General features: G+C 49.0%; 1 protein-coding gene and 1 long non-coding RNA gene across 9 annotated transcripts in view; both read left to right on the top strand.

The window, feature by feature from the left end:
* LOC309632633 overlaps positions 1-552 on the top strand; it is a 47,182-nt gene extending 46,630 nt beyond the window's left edge. The window contains exon 2 of the long non-coding RNA XR_014247013.1: positions 173-552. This is a non-coding gene — a long non-coding RNA (uncharacterized lncRNA). The remainder of the gene's footprint in view (positions 1-172) is intronic.
* HIPK2 (homeodomain interacting protein kinase 2) overlaps positions 1-27,562 on the top strand; it is a 186,840-nt gene that overhangs the window by 112,881 nt on the left and 46,397 nt on the right. For all 8 annotated transcript variants that reach the window (XM_082400267.1, XM_082400263.1, XM_082400262.1 and 5 more), the window contains exons 3-5: positions 24,065-24,188; positions 24,482-24,601; positions 26,364-26,450. In XM_082400267.1, the coding sequence (XP_082256393.1) occupies positions 24,065-24,188; positions 24,482-24,601; positions 26,364-26,450 (331 nt within the window). The remainder of the gene's footprint in view (positions 1-24,064; positions 24,189-24,481; positions 24,602-26,363; positions 26,451-27,562) is intronic.

Genomic DNA, 27,562 nt, shown 5'->3' with positions numbered 1-27,562 from the left:
ACCTGGGCTGTGGAGGACAAGTGATCACAGGTGCAAGGTCCAACTCACAAGTGTAACAAAGCCCTGGAGGCCATATGGCAACAGCAGACCTCAGATCAGCCTCTGTCCCCATGGCTTGTGGGCAGAGAGCAAACAATGATTTTAATCCTGTTTCTCTTATTTCTTTTTACAGAAAGGATTTGAAGAAAGTCTGAATCGTGTGTAAGGGAAAAGCACATGTCCTGTGGTAGACATGACAGCAAAGTCAGCTGTGGTCACACAGATAATACTATTTGAGTGTGTTCTGAAGTTCTAAATCAAAAAATTGTTTTTACTTTTCTCATATGTATATGATGTCCCACTTGAAACCCCCAATGCTTTTCTTTTTCCCCCAATGCTGCCTTCTCCCCACTCCCTCCCGTTATTGGTTCCCCAGGAGACAGACAGTAGCACCCAGGAATGGTTAGGCTGTACACGGGGGATGGCCCTTCCAGGAACGTTCATATGGCCAGCCAGTGAACGGCTTGTATTTGATAAAAAGTTTTCTTGCCAAATAAAACTATGCAAAGGTGATTTTTGAGCTGTGGAGCAAGCTACTCTGAATCTCAACATCCAAGTTATAAATAAGGGAGTTGAAGTATAGGGGTTGCTTTTATCATTCAGTAATGTGTTGTGAAGCTGTAAAGAGGTCTGTTTTAGAAGTGACAAAACCAGTGCAGATGAGCTATATCCCCATATGGAGATGGAGCGCGAAGAGGGGTCAGAGAGAACTGAATAAAGGAATAAAGGCAAGACAGGAAGGGCAGGAAAGAGATGGAATGCAGCTGTAGCACCACAAGGTTACAGGCTAGGGACCCACCCTTAGAAAGGTGTAGGCCAAGGACAGGGAATAAAGAGAAAACGGGTTCCTACTTCAGAAGCTGTAGGATGACAGGAGGTGGTGACTTGATGATCATTTTAACCGCAGGCTGGGCCTGGGACCCTAGGAGCCCAGGGAAGAGCGTCACTCTAGACTTAGAGAAGCCACAGCCTGGGCTTGGAGCTCTGCCGAGCCCTGGGCTCAGGGCCTGGAGAACCTTGCAAAAGGATGGACTTGAAAAGGATTGTTTAAGACTTGCAATAAGTACAGAAAGAACTGAATGCTGTGCAGCTGTGCCCGTGAAAATCTTCAGCTGCGTGAAATGCACACCTGAGTGCAGAGTAGAGAGTTTGGTTTGAAGGGCCTGATTGTGATGCAAGGCAGGGAGAAGGTGAGGAAAAGGGATGCTCCCAGGAAAGACGTAGGGCAGCGAGGGAAATGTGGACACAGGGGTATAGAAAATCGACTGAGTTCCTTAAGGCGGTGCTCTTGAGTAAAGAAAGTCCCTCCTGCCCCCTTGCCCTTGGTGGCAGCAAAGAAACAGGGGCCCTATTGGTTTTGGTCGACCACATGCTGTTGGCCTCACTGAGAAACACATCCACTGGTCAGCGTCTTACCTTCTCCAGCCAGGGCTTCAGGGCAGAATGAGGCCCTGCCGCCCTAGACGTCCACTGTGTGTAAAGAGTCAGCTTCTCCCCTGGACACCTGGGGCGCTGCCTAGAAAGGCGACAGTGATCATTTTCTGTCTTCTGTGGTTCAGGTGGAGAACCCTCCTTGAGGAAGACTGGCAGTGCCTGGCCTTCTGATATAAAGTCATCAACCTACTGGGGTTCTGCCTAAAGAGGACTTTAGAAAGCAGCTGGCCTGATGGGCACTCGGGATTGGGAATGTACAAAACAAGGTCTTACCCACCTTTGAAGCATTTCCCAACTTTGCTGTACCCATCAGAACCCCAATTGTCCCCTCTCTTTACCCAAGATGAAGTCTTTTATTAGTAAACCAAATCTATGCTTCCAAAGGCTCACCCCTGTCAAAACTTTTAGTATTTGGTTCCAGTCGTGTTGGCATTAAGTTAGTTTCTATGAAGAAAATTTTGTATTTGCCTTCCCACTTTCTCGTGGAAATTATTCCATGAAAATGACTTAGTGGGATTGAAAATTCTTGGCTCATCATCCCGTAACAGCTTTGTCATTTCTATAGCGTACATTGAATAACTGAGTGAGTGAGTGAACTAAGCTTACGATTAACAGTCTTTCACGTATATTGACACTCCGTTGATCTTTACCCCAATATATAAGGTGACCAGGTAGGAATTATTCTTACCATCTTACAGCTGAGAAAACTTAGGCTCATGACAATTAAGAGACTCAACCAGGAACACAAAGTACATACATGGCAAAGTTGGGTGTAGAACCCAGGTCTCCCGATCCCTGATCCAGAACTTTTAAAGGGAATCTAGAAGAATGATGGCCAGGTGCGTGGTGTGAGACAAAATAAGACAACCAGTTGTGTCTTGGTGAGCACCTGGTATATAACACTGGGTCCTCTGACGTGGGTGTCCAGGAAAAGAAGATGCCATGGTGTCTTGGCATCTTCTTGATAGCTTCCCATCAAGAAGCTAACAGCTTAATTGGAGGGATCAAACTGCTACACCTAGAAACAATTAGGTTTAATGGAAGGTGAGTGAAGGGAAAGAAGAAAGTTCTGGAATGCACCAAAAAAGTTCCTGGGGGAAGAAATGAAACTGAATCTTGGGCAGAGATAGGACTTCATAACCATACACCAACAAGAGCGAGGGTCTAGCAAGCAGGGCATTCTGGACAGGGGTCATTTGGGTGCAGGCAGAATGTGCAGGTCCTGTCATATCTAGAGATGAGCTAAAGGTGAGGTCTGAAAGCTCCACAGAGATCAGGCCCGAGGGTTTGGACCAGTAAAGTGAAAAATTGAGTAGATGAGGTCTGAAGGGACATTTGGGTCAACTCGACCCACTGTAAACAGCGTGATCATGAGCTGAGATGGCAAAGCAAACATTGTCTAACAGAAGGCTCGGGGCTGATGTAATGCCTCCTTTGGAGACACCGTGGCAAGGGGGGCAGAGAGCAGTCTGGGGCTCCTGATGGGGCAGAGCGTGGGTGAGGCCTGGAGGGACGGCCAATAAAGGGGGTGGAGCTGAACCCCGAGGATGTTTCAGATTTGAATCGGAGAGGGGAAGGCATTTCAGGTGGAGAAGGCAACACGCACAAAAGTATGGAGTAAGAAGGGAAGATTCTGGCCTGAAAGAAGAAGTTATGAATTGAACAGAGAGAAACAGGATAGGATAAAGAGATGGGAATGGCTGCTCAGGGGCTGGCAAGCAATTAGAATTTGGATTGCATGTGATAAGCAAATTGGTTCTGGAGGAAGGAAGTTGGTATGATGAAAGCCGTTCTGGGAAAACAAGTCTGGCAGCAACTTAGATGGGATTGGAAGGGAGAAAGATTAGAGGCAAACCAGCCAGGAGACTTGTCAGAAATCTGGATAAAGCCACGGGGGTCGTGGCACTGAGAAGGAAGAGGAAAAGGTGACTCTGAGGAACAAAGAAAGCAGAAACTTGCGATTTAAGGGAAGATGCCATGGGCAGAGATGACTTGAGGGTCCTAATTTTGGAAATGAAAAAATAATGGTTCTACTGGGATAAATGGGGTGGTCTGGAAAGGAACCCCATTTCGAAGGGGGAAGGTGATAGATCAGTTTGAGGCATCCAAATAGAGATACTTCCGTCTTTGAGAATAGGGACCTAGAGGCCGAGAGGTTGGGGCCAGGGATGCATCTGTCTGACGGCCAGTGCCTGACAGTGAACAACAGTGAACGAGTCCCACAGGAGGGGATGGGGGTCCAGAGTGAAGAAGAGAGAGAAGGAAGAGGAGGCAGCAAAGGAAAGAGAAGAGCGATGGGAGAAATCAGTGGAGAGCCAGCAAAACACATTATAAATCTAAATGGATTTCGAAAGCGAGTTGAAGGTTATCAGGGTCTGTTATCAAAGAGAGGGGAGGCTAAGGATGGGAACTGAGGAGAAGGCCAGCGGGTCTGCACAGAGGGAGGTCAGGGCTGGTATGAGAGCAGTTTCCCTAGTTTCCTTAGGGTGGGCCTCCCCTGAAATTATCTGCCAGGCTCCAGACTCCCTGCCCCCAGCCTTCTCAGCTCTGACTGGTTCTCCGGGGGCCTGTCAGGAGAATGCTCTTGCTCTAAAATCTTAATCATAAGCTATTAATAGTTATGTTTCTAAACTACAGATCTAATGATACATCTTAAATTGGATGGGTGAGTTACCTGGGCAGAGGAGGAGGGTCGTGTGGGCTCTAGGTCAGTGGGGAGAAGAGAAGCGTGCTGAAGAAAGGGAGGGCGGCGTACGCAGCACTGCTGACAAGGAGGAAGGAGGGACTTCCCTGGTGGCCCAGTGGTTAAGACCCCGAGCTTCCACCGCAGGGGGCGCAGGTTCCATCCCTGGTCAGGGAACTAAGATCCCACGTGCATCGCCACACGGCCAAAAACGAAAAGTACAAAAGAAAAAAAGAAAATAGGAAGAAGGAGAGAAGGGAAAGGAGAAAAGAAAGAGGGAGTGAGCACGTCTGAACCCGAAGCAAAGACTCTGCAGCCTGGGGTGAGGTGCAGCGGCTACAGCAGGAGACAGACGGCCCCGCAGGTCCCTCCTTCCTGCATCTCCAGGAACCCAGGAACTGGCCGCCACCTCCAGCGGAAGGCCTCTCCCACCTCGTCTCCCCACGAAGCTCTGCTAACCTCCTCTGCACTGCGGCTTACGGCTTAACTGATGATACATCTTCCCTTTGTTCCAAAGGGAAGATTGACATTTGCTTATCGATCATAAATTGCTTCATTTGCTCTTGATTTGTTTGCCTTCTCAGTACTTGCGTCCGCTGTTTCCCTGGTTTGCATTTATCGTGAAGGTGCTCCCTCAACTAAGCGTGGTTATTGCCGTTGACTCTGCACTTTGTGGGCACCTGGAATTCAGTCACTTGCTCACAGCCCTCAGCTCCAGCCTTAGACCCTCATTCCCAGAGACACTTTCTGATGGTAGTGGGTTCCCTCCGCAGTCATACAGCCCTTCATGCAAATGCGTGATCTTCCACTGCTCTGTGGTGCCTGTGCCTGTGTAACTGCGTGTGATCAGAAGGAAAGCAGAATTGAATCCTAGAACCATGATGTTGGCGAGGACTTGAGAAATCACCCCATGCCGGCTCCCACTCACAAGGAATCCCTTCAACAGCTTTTGTTTAACTTATTAAATAAATAGCTTCTCTCTTGATTTAAACTGTTCCCAAAATAAATATTGGGTGGGTGATCCAAGGAGTGGTTTGAGAGTTGATATTACCAGGAATATCGAGACGAGCGAGCTTTTTGCAAAAAAAAAAAACAGAACTTTGCTGAATTTGTAAGAATCTGAGTCTCACTTGCTGCCATCCCCTCCGTGGAGACAGCGCTGGCGCTGTCATGGGGTGGGGGGCGGAGGGGGCCAGATGACAGGCTCAGTGCAGCCCTAGTCCAGAACAGACCCACCCCTTCCTAAACGCGCGAAGCAGCTCCAAAGATGTTTTGAATGGTGTTTCCCTTGATGAGCTGCATTCGTGCAGCAGCCGCTTTTCTGTGTGTCCCGTACCATTAAGCCCACGTGAACACAGGCCAGTCAGGTCTCTGCGCCCTTGGGACCCCGTTTCGCTTCTTTGTCACCTGACATGCTGGGCTGCACGTGTGTAAAACTGTCTCGGGTTGTTACAGACGCAGTCTTCGGGGCAGGGGGAGCGTGGTTTGCTTCTTCCCTCCCCACCTTTGAGAGGGAGGAAACACTGCCCAGGTGGAAAAGCCTTGCTAACGCGACAGAAAACTTGGCAGTGTGCATCGTGCGGGGCCGGGGGTCCTGGGCTGTGCTCCCCGAGGCCGTGTGGCTCACTTCCTTTGTCACTTCTCAGCTCTCAGTGGCATCTCCAACAGGAGACCTTGGCCTCCTTCCAAGGTCGGTGTGTCAGGCGTTTACGGTATGTGCTAGCAGCGTGGGAGTCCCATCAGATCTCTAATCCCACCATCCATCTGACAGCGTTTAATAAGCCTCAGTACCACCTTTTCCAGTCACTCATATTTAGAGACAAACACCCTTGTGTCTGTACTTTCTGAGTAAAGGAATCAAAGAATAGCTTATTGTCTTACCTCAGGGCCAGAAATGCAGAGTTAGTGTTTGCTGCCCTGGTGTCTTTTGCCCGTTACTCATGCCGGCCTAGCCCATCGTGTCCCTTGCTTGTTCTCTTGGACGTTCCTTGTGTTCTCCTGCCTCTGCGCCTTCGCTTATAGTTTTCCAATCTGCAGGCCTTCTGCCATCTCTGGACCCTCTAAAGTCAGCTGAAAGTCTACCCATCCCTAGCAGTCAAAGTAAATCCTACCTCCTTGTGTTCCTCCCTTTTCTTCCCAGCCTGGAGTGAGTCGCTGAAGTCCACTAGAGTGTAAGCCCCGTGAGGGCGAGACCGCCTTTTTTGTTTATTGCCAAATACTCAGCGCCCAGGACTGGGTAGATGCTCAGTAAGTTTTGTTGAATGAAAGACAGTGATTGCTCTCTGTAAACTTGGTGGCCATCTGACATGTATCCCTTCTGTCTATATTCATCCTTCTGTACATGTCTACCAGATGCTAAGCTTCTTGAGAACAGAATCCATGACTTTGTATCACCCTGTAGCAGAGTCTGGAACACGCTAGGAGCTCAGTAAATACTGGTGATTGCGTTTACGACATAATCACTCAGTAATGTTCCCTGAGCGTGGGGCGGGGTAGGGGTGGGGAGGCAGGCAGAGTGTCTTTCTCTTGCTCTTATATAAAACCACCTTGAGCAGCTTTTTAAGCCAGTCCAAGGGCCCCTGTCCTCCCACCCAGCGCTTGAGTGTTTAAGAAGGACATTCGTAAGAGCGTGATGTTGTTAACATCGCATTCCTCTTCGGTAAATTAGCGAAGGACTGTATAGAATTGTTCAAGAATCAGTTATCCAGGGGTTGGCCAGTTAATTCCTGAGTAAGCCACTCTGAAAACTGATTATAATCCTATTTCAAATGGAGAGTTGGGCGAGGGCCAAAAAAGGGTATATTATTGTATCTTGTAGGAGGGAAGAATCCGGCAGATATTCACTGAGTTATGGCGCCAGAGCCTTCCTTTCTTCTGTTATTGTAAATTATTGTTATAGTAGAAAGCCAGGTCAGCAAAGTGAGACTCCAGCATCACACTTCCTCTCAGCTGAGGTCTTATATAATGGAGACTTTCATAAACACACACTGCATACACTTCACGTGGGATCCTTTTAAAGTTCATGCTGTTCAGTGTAAAGTGTAATAATTGTTTTATATTCCTTCTAAGTTCTAAAGTGTCCCTTGCTTCTGGGGTAGCTGTTGACTAAACCTTCTTTGTTTAATCAAAGAAAACTAGTTTTATACCACTCAAAAGTCCCCAGTATATAGCTAAAAACAATCATTTTGCTTAGCTACCCCATTTGTCTTGCCTCTCGCCTCTTTCTTAAGGGTTGCAAACTCACATGCCTGTAGGGCCAGGTGGGTAAAGTCAGCAAAAGTCAGCGAGCAGTGAGGACGCAGCAGGGGGCACACCTGGGTACCATTTAAGGGGGCAGCGCTGCTTGGCCCAAGCTGATTGCTGCCAAGCACAGACATATAGCCCTGAGTTGGCAAAGCTTTGGATTTTCAAGAGAGCTTTGGATTTTCAAGAGAAGCTGGAAATCCAAATTTTTAGGAGATTTCACTTGATTTCTAAATGTTAATAACTAATTCCAAAAAAAAATTTTTTTTTAATTAATTAATTAATTTATTTATTTATTCCTGGCTGTGCTGGGTCTTCGTTTCTGTGCAAGGGCCTTCGCCAGTTGCGGTGAGCGGGGGCCACTCTTCATCGCGGTGCGCGGGCCTCTCACCGTCGCGGCCTCTCCCGTCGCAGAGCACAGGCTCCAGACGCGCAGGCTCAGCAGTTGTGGCTCACGGGCCCAGCCGCTCCGCGGCATGTGGGATCTTCCCAGACCGGGGCACGAACCCGTGTCCCCTGCATTGGCAGGCGGATTCCCAACCACTGCGCCACCAGGGAAGCCCCCCCAAAATTTTTAACTCTTTACAGGCCAAATACTTTATGTGTCTGTGTCAGATGCTTCCTATGGGATAGCAGTTTGCAACCTTTGCTCTATCCCTCAGACCTTCCTGCCTTTGGGCACTTGAAAGTCCTCCTTGGGCATCACTTTCATTGTGCCACCTACCTTTTTAAGAGGGTGATTGTTGATTGACATCCAGAGTGTCTGTCCCTGAAGGGGAGGGACCAGGTGGAGCGTCAAGTACAGCATTGGGCACCAGGCAGATGCTCAACTGAGGCTTGTCAAAAGAACAAGTCTCAAGCTTCTTTTGCGTGGTCCCTCCTCTCTTAGAGGTATGGTCACACGTGGGTATTAGTTATCTACCGCTGCATAACACATGACCTCAAAATTCATTGGCTTAAAACAATAATAAACATGTATTATCTCACAGTGTCTGTAGGCCTGGAATTTGGGAGCAACTTGGCTGGACAGTTCTGCTCACATTCTCTCGTAAGGTTGCAGTCAAATTCTCAGCTGGGGCTGCAGTTGTCTGAGGGCTTGCCTGGGCTGGAGGATCTTCCACGGTGGCTCTTTGTCATGGCTGGCAGGCTGGTGCTGGCGGTTGGCAGGAGGCCTCAGTTCCTTGCCGTGTGGGCCTCTCCATAGGACTGCTTGAGCATCCTCACAACGTGGCCGCTGGCTTCTCCCGGAGTGAGTGATCCAAGAGAGAGCAAGGTGGCAGCTGCAACATCTTTTATAGCCTAGTCTCAGAAGTCACATGTTATCATTTCTGCAGTATTCTGTTGGTTACACACATTTGCCCTATTCATGTGGGAGGGGATTCGCTGTTGAATACCAGGAGGTGAGGATCACTAGGGGCCATCTTGGAGGCTGTCTGTCACAGCCGTGCTCACAATAGTCACTAAATCCTTTTTAAACAAATGATCAAACACTGAGAGTAGTGTTTGATCTCCCAAAAAAACCTAAGGGAATAATATTTATGTCCTAGTGATTTGTACCTAATATTCATCTCATTTACTGCTGTGTTCTTGAGATCAACCTCAGAAATTAAATATCCTATTTTCATAGCCCATCTTAAAACTGTCATCCCTGAATGTGTCAAAAATCACTTTTTAAAAGTAGATTTAAAAATTCTACCTGTATCACCTCTTAGAGTGATAGACTGAGGTGTACCATTTGCTTTTCAAGGAAGCCCTTTCAATTATTGCTTCCCTCTGCTTCGTGGGGTTTCCTTGTTCTCGTATTCTCTCAGTTGCCTGAGATGACACTTCTCTACTGAGCCTAATGTTTTTTTAAAGATTTGAAAGGAAAATCCCCAAGAAGTAGTGTCCTGAACAAAGAATAGTACCCTCTTTGATATATTAATAGCATTTGTGAAAACAAATAGCCCCCTGAGATTCCCTGGGGCCCTCTGAAATTGGTAGGAGAGGGGTGCCAGTTATCAGAGGGTCAGACAGAGAGAAGGGTGACCTCAGTTCCTGCCACAGGATCTATTTCAGGTACCCCCTGTGCAACTCCCCACCCCGACTGCAACCGCAGGACCAAGTGAGAGCTGCTCCTGCTTCCAAACATACACACACACACACACACACACACACACACACACACACACACACACAGTCTCTCTCTCTCTCTCTCTCTCTCTCTCTCTGCACCTTTCCTCTGTGGGAGCTGCTGCTACTTCCAAACATAGACACACACACATGCTGCACCTTGCCTTTGCCTCCTTTAAGACCACCCTAAATACTCATTTTAACCATATTTCGCCTGAATACAAATGTTCAGGGGAAGGAAAAGTGTGCCACCGTGATTTCCCCTAGGAAAATCCCCACTGGTAGCTAGTGCTTATTTGTTCAATAAACAAAAACTTAGGCTAGGGATTGAAGGGGAGCACAGGGCGACTCCACGTGTATGCGCTATGCACGGGGCTCAGGGGCGTGGAGGGGGCAGTGTTTGCGTGCGCACCTGGGGGAGGGGCCCACTCCGCCCCGCCCCGCCCCGCCCCGCCCCGCCCCATCCACTCTGCCTTAGCGGTGGTCACCGAGAAGGGAGCTGCTAAATGGAAATGACATGCATAATTCATAAGGCCGTGATGGCGTGCGATCTGTGGAAAGGGGGGTGGTAATTACAGAATTGAGAAATGAGGCTGCAGGCGGGTAAGTAACCTTTGTAGGTTAGAGGCTGCTGTGATAGATGGCCTGCATTGTTCTCTTTCTGACCTTTTTCTGAACTTCCCCTTAGAAGAACAGAGGAAATACAGTTCTGCCTTTTCCCATATTGTTTTTGAATAATACCTTCAGATGCCAGCTTTTAGCGTTTGCATTCTTCCATTTGGGGTTTTGCTTTCCTGGCTCCCCCGCCTCGGGACCCCCCCCCCCCCCCCGACTCCGTCCCCGCCCCGCCCCGCCCCGTGCTTTGCAGCTTCCCATAGTAAAATCTAGTCACTAATTACTTCATCCCGGTATTAATGGTAAATACAGAGGCTACACAAGTATTTGTCCATATTGAACACAGTGTGTACAGGGAAAGAAAAATACCCCTGCAGCATCCTCCCCACCTCTGCCCGCTGCCTTTCCCTCCCAAAGCTGGCTCCCCCAGCCAAGCAAGACGGGCCTGCGAATGGTCCTCGGGGATGATGCAGATGGGCCGGTGAGAAATGTGTGGGACGTGGCCTCTCAGTAGGAGGGATGACGGAACCGACGATGGACCTGAAGCCCCATTTTCACCAGATGCTAAGGTGCATGCAGGAATGAGACTCATCTAAACTACTGATGCAATCGCAGAGAAAAAAAAAAACATAACTAGGCTGGGGAATGTGTGCCATTATTTCTTTCATCAACCTTTCCTCTCTGCAACCCGAAATACTCGGTGTTGTACACTCCACACTTCCTCCACTGGTATTAATTTCCTCGTCTGAACTGTGAGTCCCCGGCAATGACCCATAACTTTGGGCTCTATGATCATCTGAAGCCTATCAGCCTCTGTAAAGTCAGGGGACCCCAGAAGAGAGAAGAAGGAAGACATCTGTTTGATTTTCACACAAGTAAGCATCGTTAAAGAGTCGGGCAGAATTGTTCCACTTAGCCTCAAAGTTGAATCTAGAGTTGAATCTTTGGGGTATTTGGTGTTGTTTTGTTTCTTGAAAAACAGACCCTATTTGAGGCTGAATGAAAAGGAACTAGACAGTTCTGTGTCAGAGGCTTTTAAACCAGAGGGCACGGAATTTGGTTAGTTCCATTTAGTTGGTTAATGCTGATGGAACACGTGCTGTGTGCAGAGCACCACGGGGCTGCAAAGCAGCTCAGCACTTCCTTAGGAGGCAAATATAGGCTCTCTCTTCTCAAGGCACTTTTGATCTCATGGGGGAATCCAGGACAAGCCTAAATGTGTACATACAAAAAACCTACTTACACAGCTGACACTCTACAGAGGCGAGTGTGACAAGCAGCCGCTCGGTTACTTTAAATGATTTTTCAAAATTTTTATTCTTTGGCAAAATAACCCAAAAAAACTGAGCTCTTCATACCAAGGATGACTGCCGTTCTTTCAAACATCCATTTAATTGCTTGTGGTTTTTTTAGTTGTATTTTTAAAAATCTCCGTGGCTGCCTCTTCTCTTCCCATCTCCATTTGTTATTTCTTTCCTCAATTCCAGATAAATAGTTTCTCCTTTTCTCCCACCATTCCTCTGCTTACGTATCTTTTAAGGATACAGACTTCCTGTGTCAAGCTTCTCCCGCTAAAAATAAATAAAGCTTTATAGTTTTCTCTTCGGATTTCTCCATGGAAATCTCCATTGTCAGAGAAGTACTAGAAAGGGCTTGCTTGTTCCCTACCCCTTCTCTTTCCTTAAACACATACATCCATAAATACATAAACAACAAATAGTAGGAAGTCCCCATGTTTACTTCTTTCTCAGATCATCACTTCCGTTCAGCACGCATCTGTATGTTGAGCATTTACTACGTCTTGCATGGGGCTTGTGGTAGGAAAAAGAGAGTGAGCCCATCGCTTCTCCCGGCCTGTGAGTGTGAAGCGTGACCACCTGTGTCTGTGGAGGACTCACCCTGCAGCACCTGTGCCAGGTGTACCGATGAAAAATGAACAATCCACTGCCTCAAGATGCTTCCAATCCAGCTGAGAAGCTGCCAAAAGATTTTTCTCATTTTAAGAAATAATTATCAGGGCAGGGGTGAGTGAAAGACGGAATCGTCAGGAGATAGATGTGGGACACAGAATAGGAGAGAGCCTCAGGGCAGAGTTCTGGAGGAAGCAGGATTCGAGTTGGAAACCTTGCTGTCCAGAGGAGTGCTTTCCAAAGAGGCAGACTGTGGGTGGGAGTGGAGGAGGCGGGGGATGCCTGAGGGTGTCCAGGGCCTCGTCCTGACCACTCTGGCGAGTCTGGAAGGTTCTGCCCTGTTTCCTCTCGTGCTCTCAGCAGGTCAGCTCCTCCCTCCCTCTCGAGTCCTTTCTTCCCTTCCTTTTACTCCCCCTCTTGAGCCCCAGCTGATTGGTGTGCAGCGCCCTGATTCCACACGCGGGTTAGCTCACTCGGCTGGAGTGGGGTTCGGTGCTCGAGAGAACAAAGTGAACATTTTCATCTCTTTTGCTGAAGGCTGCTCCATTCCAGAGGCAAGATCCGAGAGTCTCATCCCTTGGATTACAAAGAAGCCTCCTTGTTATGATGAGAAAAACAGTTTCTGGGCAGATGAGCAGTGGTGTCCTCGTCTGCGGGGACAGCCTACTCCCCTTCCACCGACAGAAACGTCTTCCGGGCTCTAGTCTGCAGTGTGCTGTGGCTCTGTCACCGTGAGGTCCCGGGCTGTCCCCGGTGGGCTCCATCCCTCTGTCCCGCAGGAGCCGAAGGCCCGGGGGCCTTTCAGAGGGTGTGTCCGCTGCCCTCCGGCAGCCCCTGATGTCAGCTGCAAAGAGCCAGCTTTGTTTTTCCTCCGTGACCCAAGCAAGCACAAGAAAGCAAGCTTGAGTTTTGTTTTGTTTTGTTTTCCAGTTCCTTTAGGAAGAGGTGAATATTGGAAGGTTTTCCCTAAATCAGCTGCCCTTGGTTGGAGACCTGGGATGTATGCCCACTTTGTTTGGCGAAACTCTCCCGTCCTAGCTCCTGCCGGAACCGACAACCAGCCGCCATGGGTGTGGCCTCCTTGTCCTGACCTTGGCGGGTCCTAACAGACCGTGGTGAAGTCCGCTCTGCAGCATGTCCTGCTGTAGAATTGGGTGAAGGATGTGTCCTCAGTACTCTTCTGCCCGTCTGGTCTCCTGGCAAAGCCAGAACGGTGTGCACGTCCCCAGGGAGCAAAGCCAGCCTCGCCTTCCCCTGTTCACGCCTGTCTGCTTGGAGGCAGGACGCATCCTGCACTTTGTGGGCCAGAACCTACTCAGTCGGCCAGGATGGCCCCTGACTTTAGTTGAAAACTTGCTTAGGTAGCACATGAGCTGGCTTTGGCCCTTCTTTCTCTGTAATTCTGTACGAACAGCGCAGTATCGGGAGGGAAGCCTCCTCTGAGGAAATGGGAACATCCCTGCGGCTGCAGGGGAAACTCACCCCCCACCCAACGTGTCTTCAGCACCTTTACTCAGCGGATTCCTTTTCATGTCTCAGGTTCCGGCTCCCGCTCTCTCAATTGGTAGTTCTCCAGTCAGGGACACCAAATGCACTTCCCTTTCAAAGAAGGAGCAGGTTTCTGTCTTCAGGCCCTGTCTTCCTTACCCCCATCCATCAGCCATAAAGAACGCCTCGTGATTCAGCCCCACGAGCCACAGGATCAGCTGGTGCTGTAGGAGAGGAGAGAACCCGAGGATGAGCCTTATCTTTGGTTCCGCTCACTTGCTGAGAGCTGCGCGCTCAGGGGTCTCTGTGCAGGGCAGGCCCAGGGACCCCTGGGAAGACAGCATCCTGATTCCCCAGCCGTGTGCTGGCTCAGCCCTTCCCCCGACAGACGTTTCTGAGTACCCGCTACGAGCCAGTCGAAGCTAACTGTTAACCCATGGAACGTTTTACATTTAAATGGGTAATTTGCACATAGGTAAGTAATAGTACCTTCTTAGTGTGCTTTCCCCTGGGGTAGAGCGTGAGCTTTGAATTCACTGACTCAAAGGTGTGAAGGAGGCGCGCCTGCCTTTCTTCCCGGCCTGATGTCCCACTTTCACTCCACTGGGGGTGACGCATCACCACTCTGAATAAAGTGGAGGGGCTGCATCTACAGCTGGTCCACGGGAATTGAAATTCCAGATTCCCTCCTAGCGCAGAGAAAAGAGGAGTGGCCTCAGGAAGCGAAGGGTGACAGTGTGGCAACAAGGGTTAGGCCTTCCCGGTATCAGCATGCTTTCCAGGGAAGCTCTAAATGCACGGTCTTAACCCTCAGCTTCAGTCAGCAGACTAGCAACAAAGCAGAAGAAACAATCAACCAAAGGAACTAACAGGAACGTCTGAGGTTTTGTCTCCTTCCTCTCCTTCGGCCAGCTGCCCCGGGCCTTTGTGCTGAGCCCCTGTCACTGCAAGCTGGGAGAAGGCAGAGCCCAGCGGAGGCGTGCGGTCTGCACCCCGATGTACATCACCACTGCATGCGGAGAGGGGACAGTGTACGGGAGGGGCTTTGTGATGCCAGCCGAGTCTCTCTACCCTGCTGGGAGTGACACTGGGCGTTGCCTTCTGATAAGTCACGGAGCTGTATGTCTTTGCTCTGTGCACTTCTTGGTATGTGTGTTATCTTTCACAATCAAAGTTTTTTTTTTTAACTTTATAAGAACCTGGAGCAGGACATGTGTAAAATGAATCATTATGTGTAGATAGTGCTGAAACCTGAGATTCCATTTCCCTGGCTGACAGGTGCTTCCACAGACATTTACTGAGCATGTTCTTTGGCCAAAAGTATGAGTATAAAACCTGATAACATTATAGTCCATTGGGGTGTTGGAAAGCAAGATCCAGCTTTCTCCAGCAATCCGTGGCTTCATGGTAAAAGCCGCAGAGACCAGACTGGGAGATACAGGGCTTGGGACGGGCCGAGTAGACACAGTACAGTGGTACGTGTCAAGAGGATAAGGAAGTCCAGGGCAGTGTGCAGTCTTTGAAATGACCCATTGTGGAGTCCAAGTCGTTCTTCCTTGTGAACATTTCTTACTGAGATTTACAAGGAATTAGAGGCTAACATCAGATTATCCTCCAGATACCTGAGAACTGGTTTCCAGTTTACACCAGCATCATTTAGAAGCCTTTGGAGATTTTAGTCATTTGAGTTCTAGATCCAACCTTTTCTTCTGGTATATAATCAAGAAGGTTAGATTTTGGCACTGCACTTTGCAGAGTTGAAGCAGTGCTGGGAACCAAGGGTCGGCACAGGGGTGGGCGATGGGAGTGGAGAGTTATATCCGTTTATTTAGGGCACACCAGGAAAGTCTTATTCCGAGCCAGGATGTTCATTGCCAATACAAATCCAAAAACCTTCCACTCTGATTCTAACATTGTACTGAAAATGGTCAGTTGAATCAAGGAAGCTCGCTTCCTTTGGGAGACTGTCCAAGTGTGGCATGAGAATGGCGTCAACACCACAACCAAACCCACAATCAACCAAAGTTGATTATATCTATATAATCGACTTTCCATATGGATGTGATGCTTCATTCTGATGTCTTGAGCATTTCTGTTGGTGAGAGCTGGAGACATTCAGTTACAGCAGAATCACCAGTGAGGGTCTTGAATCCTCATCAGCTTACACAGAGTTTTGTGGATATCAACAACAGCCCCAAGGTAGAACTTCTAGAACCTCTCTGCAACAATTTTGTTGTATATGTGACATCAAGCTGGGACCACCACAGGCACGAGTGGGGTGTCTTTCCTGGCTTTCCTTCTAGAGTCAGAGCCATGGTCCTGTCAGATGACAGTGCCATCCTCAGCTTATTACAGGGCTGAAATACTCTTCTGTGGGGTGTGTCTGGAGCTCTTAGGGTGCACAGTGTTTGGCTAGGCCGTTGCAAGGACAGTCTCCTTATTACCTTGGCTCAGTGCAGGCTCACACAACAAGGGGGCTCCTGGTCAACCTCACCTTGTGTTTTGTCCCTGGAGCTCCATCTCTGAGTCCCTTTGTCTTTCACCTCATCTTTCTAGCGCCCCAAAAACGTAGCTGTTTCTTTCATATCTCCTGTTCACCAAGGAAGCTGTGTCTTTTTCAAAATCAAGTCTCAGGTTGACCTTAGATGAGCCAGGCCTCTGTTGCTATGTTGATCTCCACTTGGACCTTTCTGGGTCCCCCAGACATGGTATGAACCCATGCTGTCTTCCGTGCAGATCCTTTGGGCTTTGGGGTCCAATTTCTCTAAAATAGCCTCCTCGTAGTCCTCAAATTTCTGCCATCTCTAGGGTCCTGTGTTGCTCTGATGTAATCCTTTGCCTTCTGCTCCGGGTCACCAGCTCAAATAGTGGCTCCGAGAGCGTGTCAGCATTTCCAAGTCTCCTTATTTTTGTGGTGGAAACATAAGATTTAACAACCCATCTGAAATACAGTTTTACATTTTGATTGCTTCTGCCCTAGCCATACCGAGGTTACTTTCAATCTACATATATTTGTGGGAACAGGCTTTTTTCACGGCAGTTCAGTTCAAGTACACCTCATAATATCAGTGAGTATAAAATACCATGGACTAACAAAGTGTCTTGCTTCCAAGGAGTTCAAACTGCTTTATAATTCTACTGACCATAATTTATCTTCACAAGCTGCTGTAGAGACAAGAAAAAAAAAAAGGCAAGATTAATAATCACATTTTATAGATGGTGAAATAAAAACTCGGAGAAATTGAGTAACATTTTTCCAGAAATGCACAGTTCCTCCTGTGCTCTCTGATTAGTGTTGCAGATTTATTGCCCAAGTTGGGAGTGGCCGTGAACCTTGCACTTGTTTTATTAGTGTGCTGTGTGGTTGATGGAGACATGGACTTGGCCGGGGAGGTTGGGTGAGGAAGAGATTGTACCGTGAAAGGCAATGCATACTTAGAGCTGTGCTTCCCGGTAGGAGGAAGGGGGCGGGCTGCGGATGGGCAATTTTCTTTCTAAAGCTAAATGTTAGCGACTTAGTTGTTGGTCATATTCATCTTTGTACCTTTTTCATATAAATAAATGAAGCAAAAATGTTTAATGTGTATGCTTCAACATACTTAAACAGTTTTCCTAATGTCTCAACTTACAAGGAGGAAATGGACCTTAAAAATGAGGAAAAGAGATGCTCTTTATTTAACTGCTGTCACGTGGACTTAGACACATTATAGACAAGTGATGTACTATCTGTTAATTGCCTACTCCATGCCAGGCCCTGTGCTAGGTGCTTCCTGTTATGCTGTTTCGTTTCATCCTCCTACCAACGTCAGGAAATCAGTATACAGCCACAACCTAATGGCACTGGATTATTCTACCTGTGAACACGGGATCTTGAGTGTTTCCACTCAACTCGGGTGGTGTCCACACCTCTGTTGGGGGTCATGCCCCTATAGGGTCACAGGATCTGGACATCTGGGAATGCCTTATCAGCCATGTACACTGTCAGGAGAGCCAGTGGAGTGAAATATCGAAGCTTAATCATTGGTGTGTTGAAAATGACAGTTGCCCATTCTCTTTCTATAGAAAAATAGAATTTTCCATGTCTTGCTATGGGAATGTTGGAAAGGAACAATCTCTCTCTCTTAGGTGCAAATTTTGTCTGACACTTCATGTATGTTTAAAGTATTTTTGATGTTCCAAAATAGCACCCAAGAGCCTCTGTAAGATGATTCCATGGGCTGGTGAGTGAAGGATGAGTCACTGATAGGACCTGGGCGATTCTGAGCCCAGAGGGAAAGGCCATTTCCCAAGCCAGCCATCCTACCTGCTGCGGAGCCGAACGGAGAACAGAAACGGCCCCCATGCAAGAAACCGGAATGTGATTTTTTTTTTAAGCATGTATAAACTTTGAAGCAGAAAGGCCAAGTAGTCTGTCTTTTGTCATAGGAGGTGTTGCCAAGGAGAAGGTGCCAGCTTCAGGGAAAATTGGCACCTGCTGAGGGTGTGGGGTTGAAACAGAAAGATGCATTCCTTCTACAGATGTATAGTGAGCCCCTACATGCCCCAGGCGCTGTGCTAGGTGCCGGAGGTACAGCAGCGACATGGGCGAGAAGCCAGGGGGGACGTGCACTCACCCTGCCCTGTGCCTGGAGGCCACCCCACCTGTCCACTTCTCCTGAGAAGCGCCCCGGGCTCTGCCTCTCCTCCCCGCAGTACCCCCTCTTTCGTGTGCCGGGCGCGCGTTTTGTGTTAGCTGTAGGCCCGCTGTTGCCTCTGACTAGATGGCGAACTCCTAGAGGAGCCACAGGGTCTGGCTTCTGATCTTCAGCACCCAGCACAGTGCCTGGCACATAGTAGGCGCTTAGGAAAATGGCAGTTGAATTGTTCCGCTAAGTGAGTGAATGAGTGACGCTAAATTCTGGCATGGAGTAAGCCTTGGTAAGAATGGTTTCTTCTTCACTGAAGAATAAACGCACCTTAGCAACCATCGAACGTGCTTCAGGTGCGCTAAACAAAAAGAAACAGATTTTAGACTTGACTTTGAACATCCAGGAGCTCAGAGCCTTATGGACCAACAGAACAGGGGCCAGGCCTCTGCCAGGCCACAGCAGAAGGGTCTTCATTCCCCCAAGGATTACTGAGGGGCCAGAGAAGTGCCTTCCTTACCCGAGGGCTCGTGGCCTGGGTTTTGAGCAGATTTTTATGGAGCATCTACTGTGTGCCAGACTAAGGATCAAAACACACGAGACACAGACTCTGCCCTTGGGAAGGTTTAGTAGATGGCGGACACACGGACATATATCTACAGTAGTAGGTGGTCAGTTAATATTTATTGGACCGATCTGGTGGTTCGTGTCGATATGTTCATCACGTGGTCCACCAGCACAGAGAACAGGGTGTGTTTGAGTGAGGAAGGAGTGGGGAGGGGACAGGCTATATCAGAAATATGACCAATGTGTCATGCATGCAGAGAAAAGGACACAGCCTTTGAATGAGGGGGAGTTTCGGGGTAAATTGGAAAAGGTTGAAATCCAAGGCAGGAGACCAGTAGGGAGTTACAAGAGAGGCCTGGATTGCAGAGGGTACCAGCAAGCCCGCAGCCGTGGAGCTGAGAAGGTGATGGCTTCAAGAGGGAAGTGAGAAGGGATGGGCCTTTGCAGCCCGGTGGTCCTGACCCTATATTCTCCTGGCGCCGCCTCCAGCCCCCCTGCTACCTTCGCTGGCTTTTTTGCTGTAATTCGTTCGTGAGCCCCCTACAGGTAGGGGTCCTCCGTCCCCCGGTGCCAGCCCCTCTGTGGGCGCCGTGCTCGGCCGAGCAGGGCCGCATGCCCACGCCTGTCTCTGGGCCTCCACTCCTGCGGGTCCCGCCCGCACAGAGGCCCGCTCTTCCCCGGGCGAAAGCCTCGTGCCCAGGCTTCCATCCTTCGTGAAGATTTGCCCCTTCCATCCTCCTTTGTTTTGTGCTGCCTTAGAACTTTCCATCTGAATCACGTATTTTAGCACTTCCTTATATTTAATAAAGATTTATTCAGTCAACAGATCCTTACTGATTGAGTGTCTACTAAACGCCAGGCACTGTGCTGCCCTCGTGGGCTGGGCAGGGGAGACAGACAGTAAGCAGGTTATTGGGAAAGTGCTGTAAAGTGGCATTGATGGCACTGTAGACAGAGACTAACTGGTGCCGAGGGACGCCCGTCTGTGGCGGTGACGATTAGGCTGAGGTTTGACGGATGAGAAGGAGGCCACCACCTGAGAGCCAGCGGAGAGAGCATTTGAGGCAGAAGCAACCCCACTGCATGAAGGCTCTGGGTCCAGAAACTGAGAGGAAGCTGGTTAGCCTGGAGCTTATTGAACTTGGACAGTGCCAAACTGGGCAGGGCCCGGCCGTGGAGGTCTCCGTGGGCCTGGGGGACACTGAGACCTCATTCTAAGTGTGGCAGGGAGCCTCTGAAGGGCTTCAGGCCAAGGGACGTGTGACCTGTTCAGCCAGTAGAGAGTGGATTGGAGGAAGGGGTGACGAAGTGGAAAGACCAGATAGGAAGCTCCAGGTGAGATGGGTGGCCAGGGCCAGAGCGGTGGCAGTGGAAGTGGAGAATCAGGGGCCAATTTGAGATGTACTTCGGAGCTGCCATATTGATGGATTGGGTGGTGAGGATGGAGAGGGAGAGAGAGGAATCAAAGGTCAATTCCAGGTTTCCAACAAGAATAACAGCGGGGTGGGGTGGTAATTCCATTTAGTGAAACAAGGAGGACAGAGGGAGGAATTGTTTGGGGGGGGTAGTGCAGAAGAGAAGAGTTCCCTTTCAAACGTAGTAAGTTTCAGATGATTGTGAGGTATTCCAGTGGAGATGCCAGGCCATCAGAAACATAAAGCTGGGGCTGAGAAAAGTCGAAGATGGAGATAGACATTTGGAAATACACAAAATGGGATTTAAACCTGTTAGAATGGATACAATGACTGTCTCAGTTTCCTAGCACTGCAGAAACAAGTACCACAAAATGCATGACTCAGAATAACAGATATTTATTCTCTCAGTTCTGGAAGCTAGGAGTCCAAAATCAAGGTGTCAGCGGGGCTGTGCTCCCTCTGAAGCCTCTAGGGGAGGATCCTTCTTGCCTTTTCTAGCTTCTGCTGGCTCCTGGCATTCCTTGGCTTGTGGCAGCATCACTCCAAGCTCTGCCTGCATCTTCACATGGCCATCTTCCCTCTGCGTCTGTGTCCAAATTTCTCTCTTCTTCTAAGGACACCAGTCACATTGGATTAAGGATCTACCCCACCCCAGGATGACATCATCTTAAGTAATCTGTAATGACCGCATTCCCAAAGAAGGGCACATTTTGAGGTAACAAGGATTAGGACTTCAACATGTCTTTTGGGGACACAATTCAACCCATAAGAATTACCTAGAAAAACAATGAAAAGAGAGAAGAGAAGGGGTCCTAGGGCTTTGCCATCAGGTAGCAGTTGGATAAAGGAAGACAAGCCATGAGTAGAGGAACAGGACAAATGCGGCAGTGCGTGGTGTCATGAAAACCAAGACTGCATGTTTCAAAACAAGACAGAACGGTCAACTGCGTGGAAGAAATGCGGCTCTCGGGTTCCAGAGCTTACAAGCTGACCAGGGGACGTGATGTGGTCCCTGCTGGTCTTGGCAAGCTCTGCACTTGAGTGGAGCAGAGGGGAAAGTTCAGTTAGAGGAGGGAGGGAAGATGCGTGAGGCAAAGCAGTGGAAGCTGCCGGAGATGACTCTTTAGAGATTCGGCTTTGGAAGGAGAACAGAGAACTAGGGCAACAGCTGCAGGGAGCTGAAGGGATTAGGAGAGGTTTGGTTTTGGGTTTGGTGTGTTTTGTCCTTGCGTTCTGCTTGATTTTTTTAAACGGGAGATGCTGGAGTGAGTTTGTGTGTTTGGATTAGCTCTGTTTTCGTATCTGTGTGTGTGTGTTGTGTACGCTTTGTGCTCGACCTCACTTGTCACGTGTGCTTTAGTGCTGCCTTCCCAGCATTGGGGCCCCCACGGACAGGGCTGTGCCCTCTGTTTCTTTTGTCTCCCGGCCGCCCTGCCTGACGCTCAAGCATTTGTTCATTATGGTCACGGCAAGAGAAATCCTCTGCTGTATATATCATGGCACCACGAATCGCTGCCGTTTCCTTTTCTGATGGAGAATGGACTGAACGATTTTCACAGGCCCTGTCCGTGTAACGTCAGCCGACGGAATCCACGTCTAGTGTTTTTCGCCAAAGAACATTGCTGGAGCGCCCTTTGCGTGACAGTCTTACTTGTTGGATTCTGCTAGGCAGAACATCAGGGAACAGAATCTGGGAAATGGGTTTCCAGAGGTTCCCAGTGGCCTGCTTAGGGGCATGAGGACCAGTTGATTAACCTGATCGGAAGGGCAGCCCCATGGTCACATCCGGAGATGTCCCCATGGAGCAGGAACAGCCTGTCCCTAAGACCCCGCCTGGAGACTGGAGTGTCCAGGCTGCAAAGGGCAAAGGGACAGGTCACAGGAAGAGGGGACAGAGGTGCCGAGATGCTTGATCCTGAGGCAGCAGCGGCTGCCACAGGAGGGGCTTCTCAGGACCAGACCAGAATACCGCTCCCGGGGAGAGGAGGCAGGGGGACACATCTGACTCTAGAACAGAGAGGGCAGAAAGCAAAGCAGGTTCTGACACATATGTAGGAAAAGCATGTTGTTCTCTCTATAATGTTCTTTTCAAATATTCCCTTCTTTTCTAAAAGATGTGTTTTTTTAAATAAACCAAAACCACCTCTGAAGAGATTGCATCACCAGAGGCAACCTGCAATAATTTGGTCGGTTACACACGATGATCGGGTGGCCCCGGAAGCCCTGGCGTGGGGCGGCAGCGCTGGACACAGTGACCTAGGCCAGTTGTGGGATCGGAGGCCCCATGACACAGGACAGTCCAGCAGTGATGTGTCATAAAACCACCCGCAGCGTCCCCAGGGCATCAGTGCCAGAGGGCAAGAGCAGCCTCCCGTATTCACACGGACCGTCAGCTACTAGGCTTGGAGGAGAAAAAGACCAAAGACAGGACGAAGTGCCAGGCAAACACTGGCAGCTGAAGATGCCCAGCAGTGAGGGGATGGGGACAGGGCAGACCCATTAAGCAGCAGCTCGCTCCCCCCGCCCTCCGCAGCCACTCCCTCCTCCCAAGCCTGGGGAGACCCAGCCTTGGGCTTCAGGACAGGCACTCTTGCCTCCCAGACCGTGACTGTGGAGCTCTGGAAGCACCGTGGGCAGTGCCGACTCTTCAGCTCCAAGGAAGTGAAGAAACTCCTTTTTACACCTGAAAAGTCAAAAGACTTGGTAGCAAGACACTTTGGTTCTTGTTTGGTTTTTTTTCAGTACCATGATGTAGAGAAAAAGAAGATTCGCAATGAGAGCAAATTTAAAGGAGCAGGTGGGGAGATGCTTTTTAAGCAGGGAAAATTCAGCTTGAAGCTCCACGTGGAGGTGTCTCTGACGCCCCCTCCTTTGCCACCCCCCGCCTCTCGTGCTAGCTGGGCGAAGATAACGTAGGCAGAGAAAGGTCTCCCCGCGTCCCTGCACTCCTCTCCAGGCTGCTGAAAGGGTGGAGAGTAGCATCTTCCTGTATCGCTTGATCAAGGGGACAGTTGAGAGAGAAAACAGAAGTTGGGCTAATGTATCAGCAGACTGCCTCGAGCCACGTATTTTAAAAAAACATAAACTGGGTTCGTATCTCATACTCTGAATGTGGTTTTCTCCAAAATGTACCCCTAGCAATCATGACCAATTCCTAGAAAAGAAGAGGTACTCTGTGGTCTTTGGTTTTGATTACCAACTACATGTGAAATTTTCTCTTTGAGTTTAGGTGATTTCCTTTAGAAGTTCCAGCATGTAACCTGGTTTATCATGTGAAGGAACATAATTTCTACAGTTAGGAAAGGGTTTCTAATGGAATTCTGATTGATACCCAAACTAGGTATCGCGAACAGGCGTTCTATAATTGTCATAGTAGAGAACTTTTTAGAAGCTAATCAAATAAAGTAGTGTTTCCTTGGGAAAGTGATACAGACTCCTAAGGATTGTTGGCATAAACAGATATTGGATTTAATCCCATTCTGGGAGGAGGCAACTTGTTTTATATATATTACTGAAAATAGAATACCTGTACTTAAGAATTCCTTTGTAAAAACTGGGCACTCTAAAGGTTGGTTTCCCGAGTTTTCAGCTACAAAACATAATTCCCCAAGTGTCTCTGAAATGATACTTAGCTCATCTGGCTGGAGTGTAATGGTAATGAAGTCAATAGCTGTGGTTCCCTGTGGGTCTGTTCTAGAGCCACAGACCTACCCTTCATCTCAACCAGTCATTCAGCCAGGCTCCCTGCTGATGGGGAGGACCAAGTCAAAGGATGGAGGGATCATTTCAGTCCAGCTCGAGAATGACAGGCCCTTGAGGGAGTCAATAATGGTACCTTGGGTTGGAAAGACTGGATTTTATGTAGAATTCATGTAGAAATAGCTGCCTGCATTTCCAAATTGCTAGTGATTTTTTTCTATTCTTCCTTTTCAGGGCCCCTGAGATCATCCTTGGTTTACCATTTTGTGAGGCAATTGATATGTGGTCCCTGGGCTGCGTCATTGCAGAGCTGTTCCTGGGCTGGCCGCTGTATCCAGGAGCTTCAGAGTACGATCAGGTGGGTCCGGATAGCACAGGTGTTCACAGCAAGCCCTCATTCTTCATCTGGATTGGCACCTCATTTATAACCTGACGTATGGATGGGGCTACGCGGTGTTATATTGTCTCCCGAACCTTGCTTCCTTTCGCCTCGCTTTTCTTTCTTTATTCCTCTTTCTTTCCCCTTTTCCTTTGATTACTTCTTTCTCTCCCTACGAAATTGTTGTTTTTCTCCGAGACACTAGAGCCATTAGTGTACCACATGTATGATGACAGGAAAAGCCCTGACCTCATTCTCATCTTTTCTTGCAGATTCGGTATATTTCACAAACACAGGGTTTGCCAGCAGAATATTTATTAAGCGCAGGGACAAAGACAACTAGGTTTTTCAACCGTGACACAGACTCGCCGTATCCTCTGTGGAGGCTGAAGGTAGGAAGAGCGTCCCCTCCAACACCCAGCACGCAGGGAAGAAGGTCCCATCGGTGGGGAGCCTTTGACAGCGGCGCGTTGGTCCTGGACCTGATTGTGATTCGGCCACGGGGGAGGCGCGACTGTGGTTGATACATGGTGTGGATGAATCTGAATGTTCAAAAAGCACCACTTTGCTTGACCTGCTGCCTTTTGCGGCTCAAACTCTGATCGCTAAACTCCTGAGATTTAATCCAGTGAATCTTAATGATCCGTCTGGTTGGTTACTAGACAGAGAAATGAACCACCGCCTGCCCTCAAGGAGCTCCCAGTCCAGAGGGAGCCTGAACCCGTGTGGCAAGCCCTGCCTCCTCCCCGTGACCAGCGCTCTGTTCCCGGCAGGAACAGAGCGTGGGAGGCCGGAGGAGGGAGCCTTTAATCCCGCTGTGGCAGAGGGTCGGGGAGGAGCATTCGAGCCGGGCCCTAAAGGATGAAGAGGGCCTTCCAGGCACAGGAAGCAGCCTAAGCAGCACAGCATCCGAAGGCTCCGGGGAGGGGTCTGCCGGTCCCGGCCGGCAGGTGGTGGAGCGCACCATTGCACACCGTAAACTCTGGTGGTTTGACTTTAACAGAAACACATTCTGCTTTCACTTTGATCTGTGCCTAGTAATTAAAATTAATGTTTTTTCCTGGGAAGGAGAAAATAATACAAGTCTTAAGTGTGTTTTGTGTTCATTTTAGGTGTTTCTTTTTTTGCAAGAGTGTGGGTGGGTGTTTTTTTTTGACAGAAACCACGCCATATTCTAATACATTTAAAGATAATGTGTGGCCAATGGTGGCAAAAGACTTTGAAAAGAGATCTGGAAGCTGAACAAGCATCTTAGGCTATTGACGGGAGGCTGGCGTTTGGCAGCTGTGAGGGTGAGCAGCTCAAGGTCAGGTCCGGTGAAAAAGAGTCCCGGGGTGGGGTTCACTTCTACGTCTTAGTTAAGAGCCTCAGGCCCACTTGGCCAGCTGTTCCCAGATCGAAGCCTGGATCTTAGCAGCTCCAGGTGTGCTGTCCTTGAGAGAGATTTGAAGGATTAATTACCTGTGATCCATGAATGAGTCCAAAAATCCATAGTAATTGGAAACAGCAGCTTCCTAGGCTGAGGCCAGTTCGGGAGCTGGGTGTGCGTGCCCCGGGCCCAGGCGGAGGCGACACACACAACAGACTCCGGAGCCAGCAGCGGCCCTGGGACCTTGGCAGGCTCCTCAAGCCTTCTGTTCCTGTTTCTCCCTCTGGAAAATGGGCTGGCAACTGCCCTCCCTAAGATGGTTGTGAAGGGCATTACATGAGTTCACGTGCTTTAGAATAGTGCCTGGCACATAGGGAGAGCTCTAGGTATACGAGTTTGATAAATTAAATTAACATGTTAAAACAAGTGGAAAAAGGGCTTCTGCTTTTCCACATATGGAACCTGACCTTATTCCTTAAACTTAGGGGAGAGTGTAGGGCTATCAGGGTTGTGGCATATCTTGCTCATCTGGGGATCCTCCAGACCTGACTCAGAGCAGGCCCCCAACAGGTGTTCATGGGGAGGAAGGAAGGAGGAGGGATGAGTTAGTGAGGAGGATGAAGAGAGGAAGGAATTCGTACGCAGGTCACTTTAAGAAGAATCCTAGTCTCCTTCTCTGGAAGCTGAGAAAAGACCCTCTGGGAGACGCAGAAGCTGGCAGGTTTGAGTCACAGCGACTAGGAAATAATTCACATCACCAATGGGCTTTTGCCTCTCTTGACCAGACACCAGATGACCATGAAGCAGAGACGGGGATTAAGTCAAAAGAAGCAAGGAAGTACATTTTCAACTGTTTAGATGATATGGCCCAGGTAAGCTCCGTGGGTGAGTATGCAGTGTTAGCCCTTTAAAAACCAAGCACAGCAAGACTTCTGCGAGAGCAATTAATATAAGATGGCGGGTAGAAATCCACATTACTCAACTGTGGTGGTTGACCTTGACCTTAAACAATGATATGCCAGCCTTAGGAAGAATACCATTGGGTTTGTGGAACATTTTTAAAACCTTACACCAGGACTTCCCTGGTGGCGCAGTGGTTGAGAATCTGCCTGCCAATGCAGGGGACATGGGTTCAAGCCCTGGTCCGGGAAGATCCCACATGCCGCAGAGCAGCTAAGCCCATGCGCCACAACTACTGAGCCTGCGCTCTAGCGCTCGCAAGCCACAACTACTGAGCCCGTGTGCCACAACTACTGAAGCCCGTGTGCCTAGAGCCCGTGTGCCTAGAGCCCGTGCTCTGCAACAAGAGAAGCCACCACAATGAGAAACATGAGAAGCCCGTGCACCGCAATGAAAAGTAGCCCCTGCTCACCGCAACTAGAGAAAGCCCATGTGCAGCAACGAAGACCCAACGCAGCCAAAGATAAAAAAATTTTTAAAACCTTACACCAGCTCTTTAAAAATGGCTTCAGTTTATTGGTTCCCAATTGTAAAATAGTACTGGCCAATCTTACTGATGTCTTCATGAGAAGAATTCAAGCCCATTAGTACATTTGAGTTTAATGCCCATGATTAGTTCCCTAGGGCTACCTTAACAAGGGGCCATAAACTGGGTGACTTAAGACAACAACATTTATTCTCTCGCAGTTGTGGAGGCTGGAAGTTTGAAATCACAGTACCAACAGCCCATGTTCCCTCTGCAGGCTCTAGGAAAAAACTGTCCATGCCTTGCTCCTAGCGTCTGGTGGCCCCTGGCAATCCTCAGTTTCCCTTGACTTGTATCTGCATCCCCCCAGTCTCTGCCTCCTTCTTCATCCCTTTGTTCCCTCTTGTCTCTGTGTCCAAATCTCCCCTCTTTCTCTGATAAAGACGGCAATCATTGGATTTATGGCCCACTCTACTCCAGTATGACTTTAACTTGGTTACATCTGCAGAGACCCTATTTCCACATAAGGTCACATTCACAGGTACCAGGGATTAGGAA

This window comes from Balaenoptera borealis (assembly GCF_965194805.1).
Source record: "Balaenoptera borealis genome assembly, chromosome: 7".
In the NCBI taxonomy this organism is placed as follows: Eukaryota; Metazoa; Chordata; class Mammalia; order Artiodactyla; family Balaenopteridae; genus Balaenoptera; species Balaenoptera borealis.
This window is presented reverse-complemented; position numbering and strand designations above follow the sequence as displayed.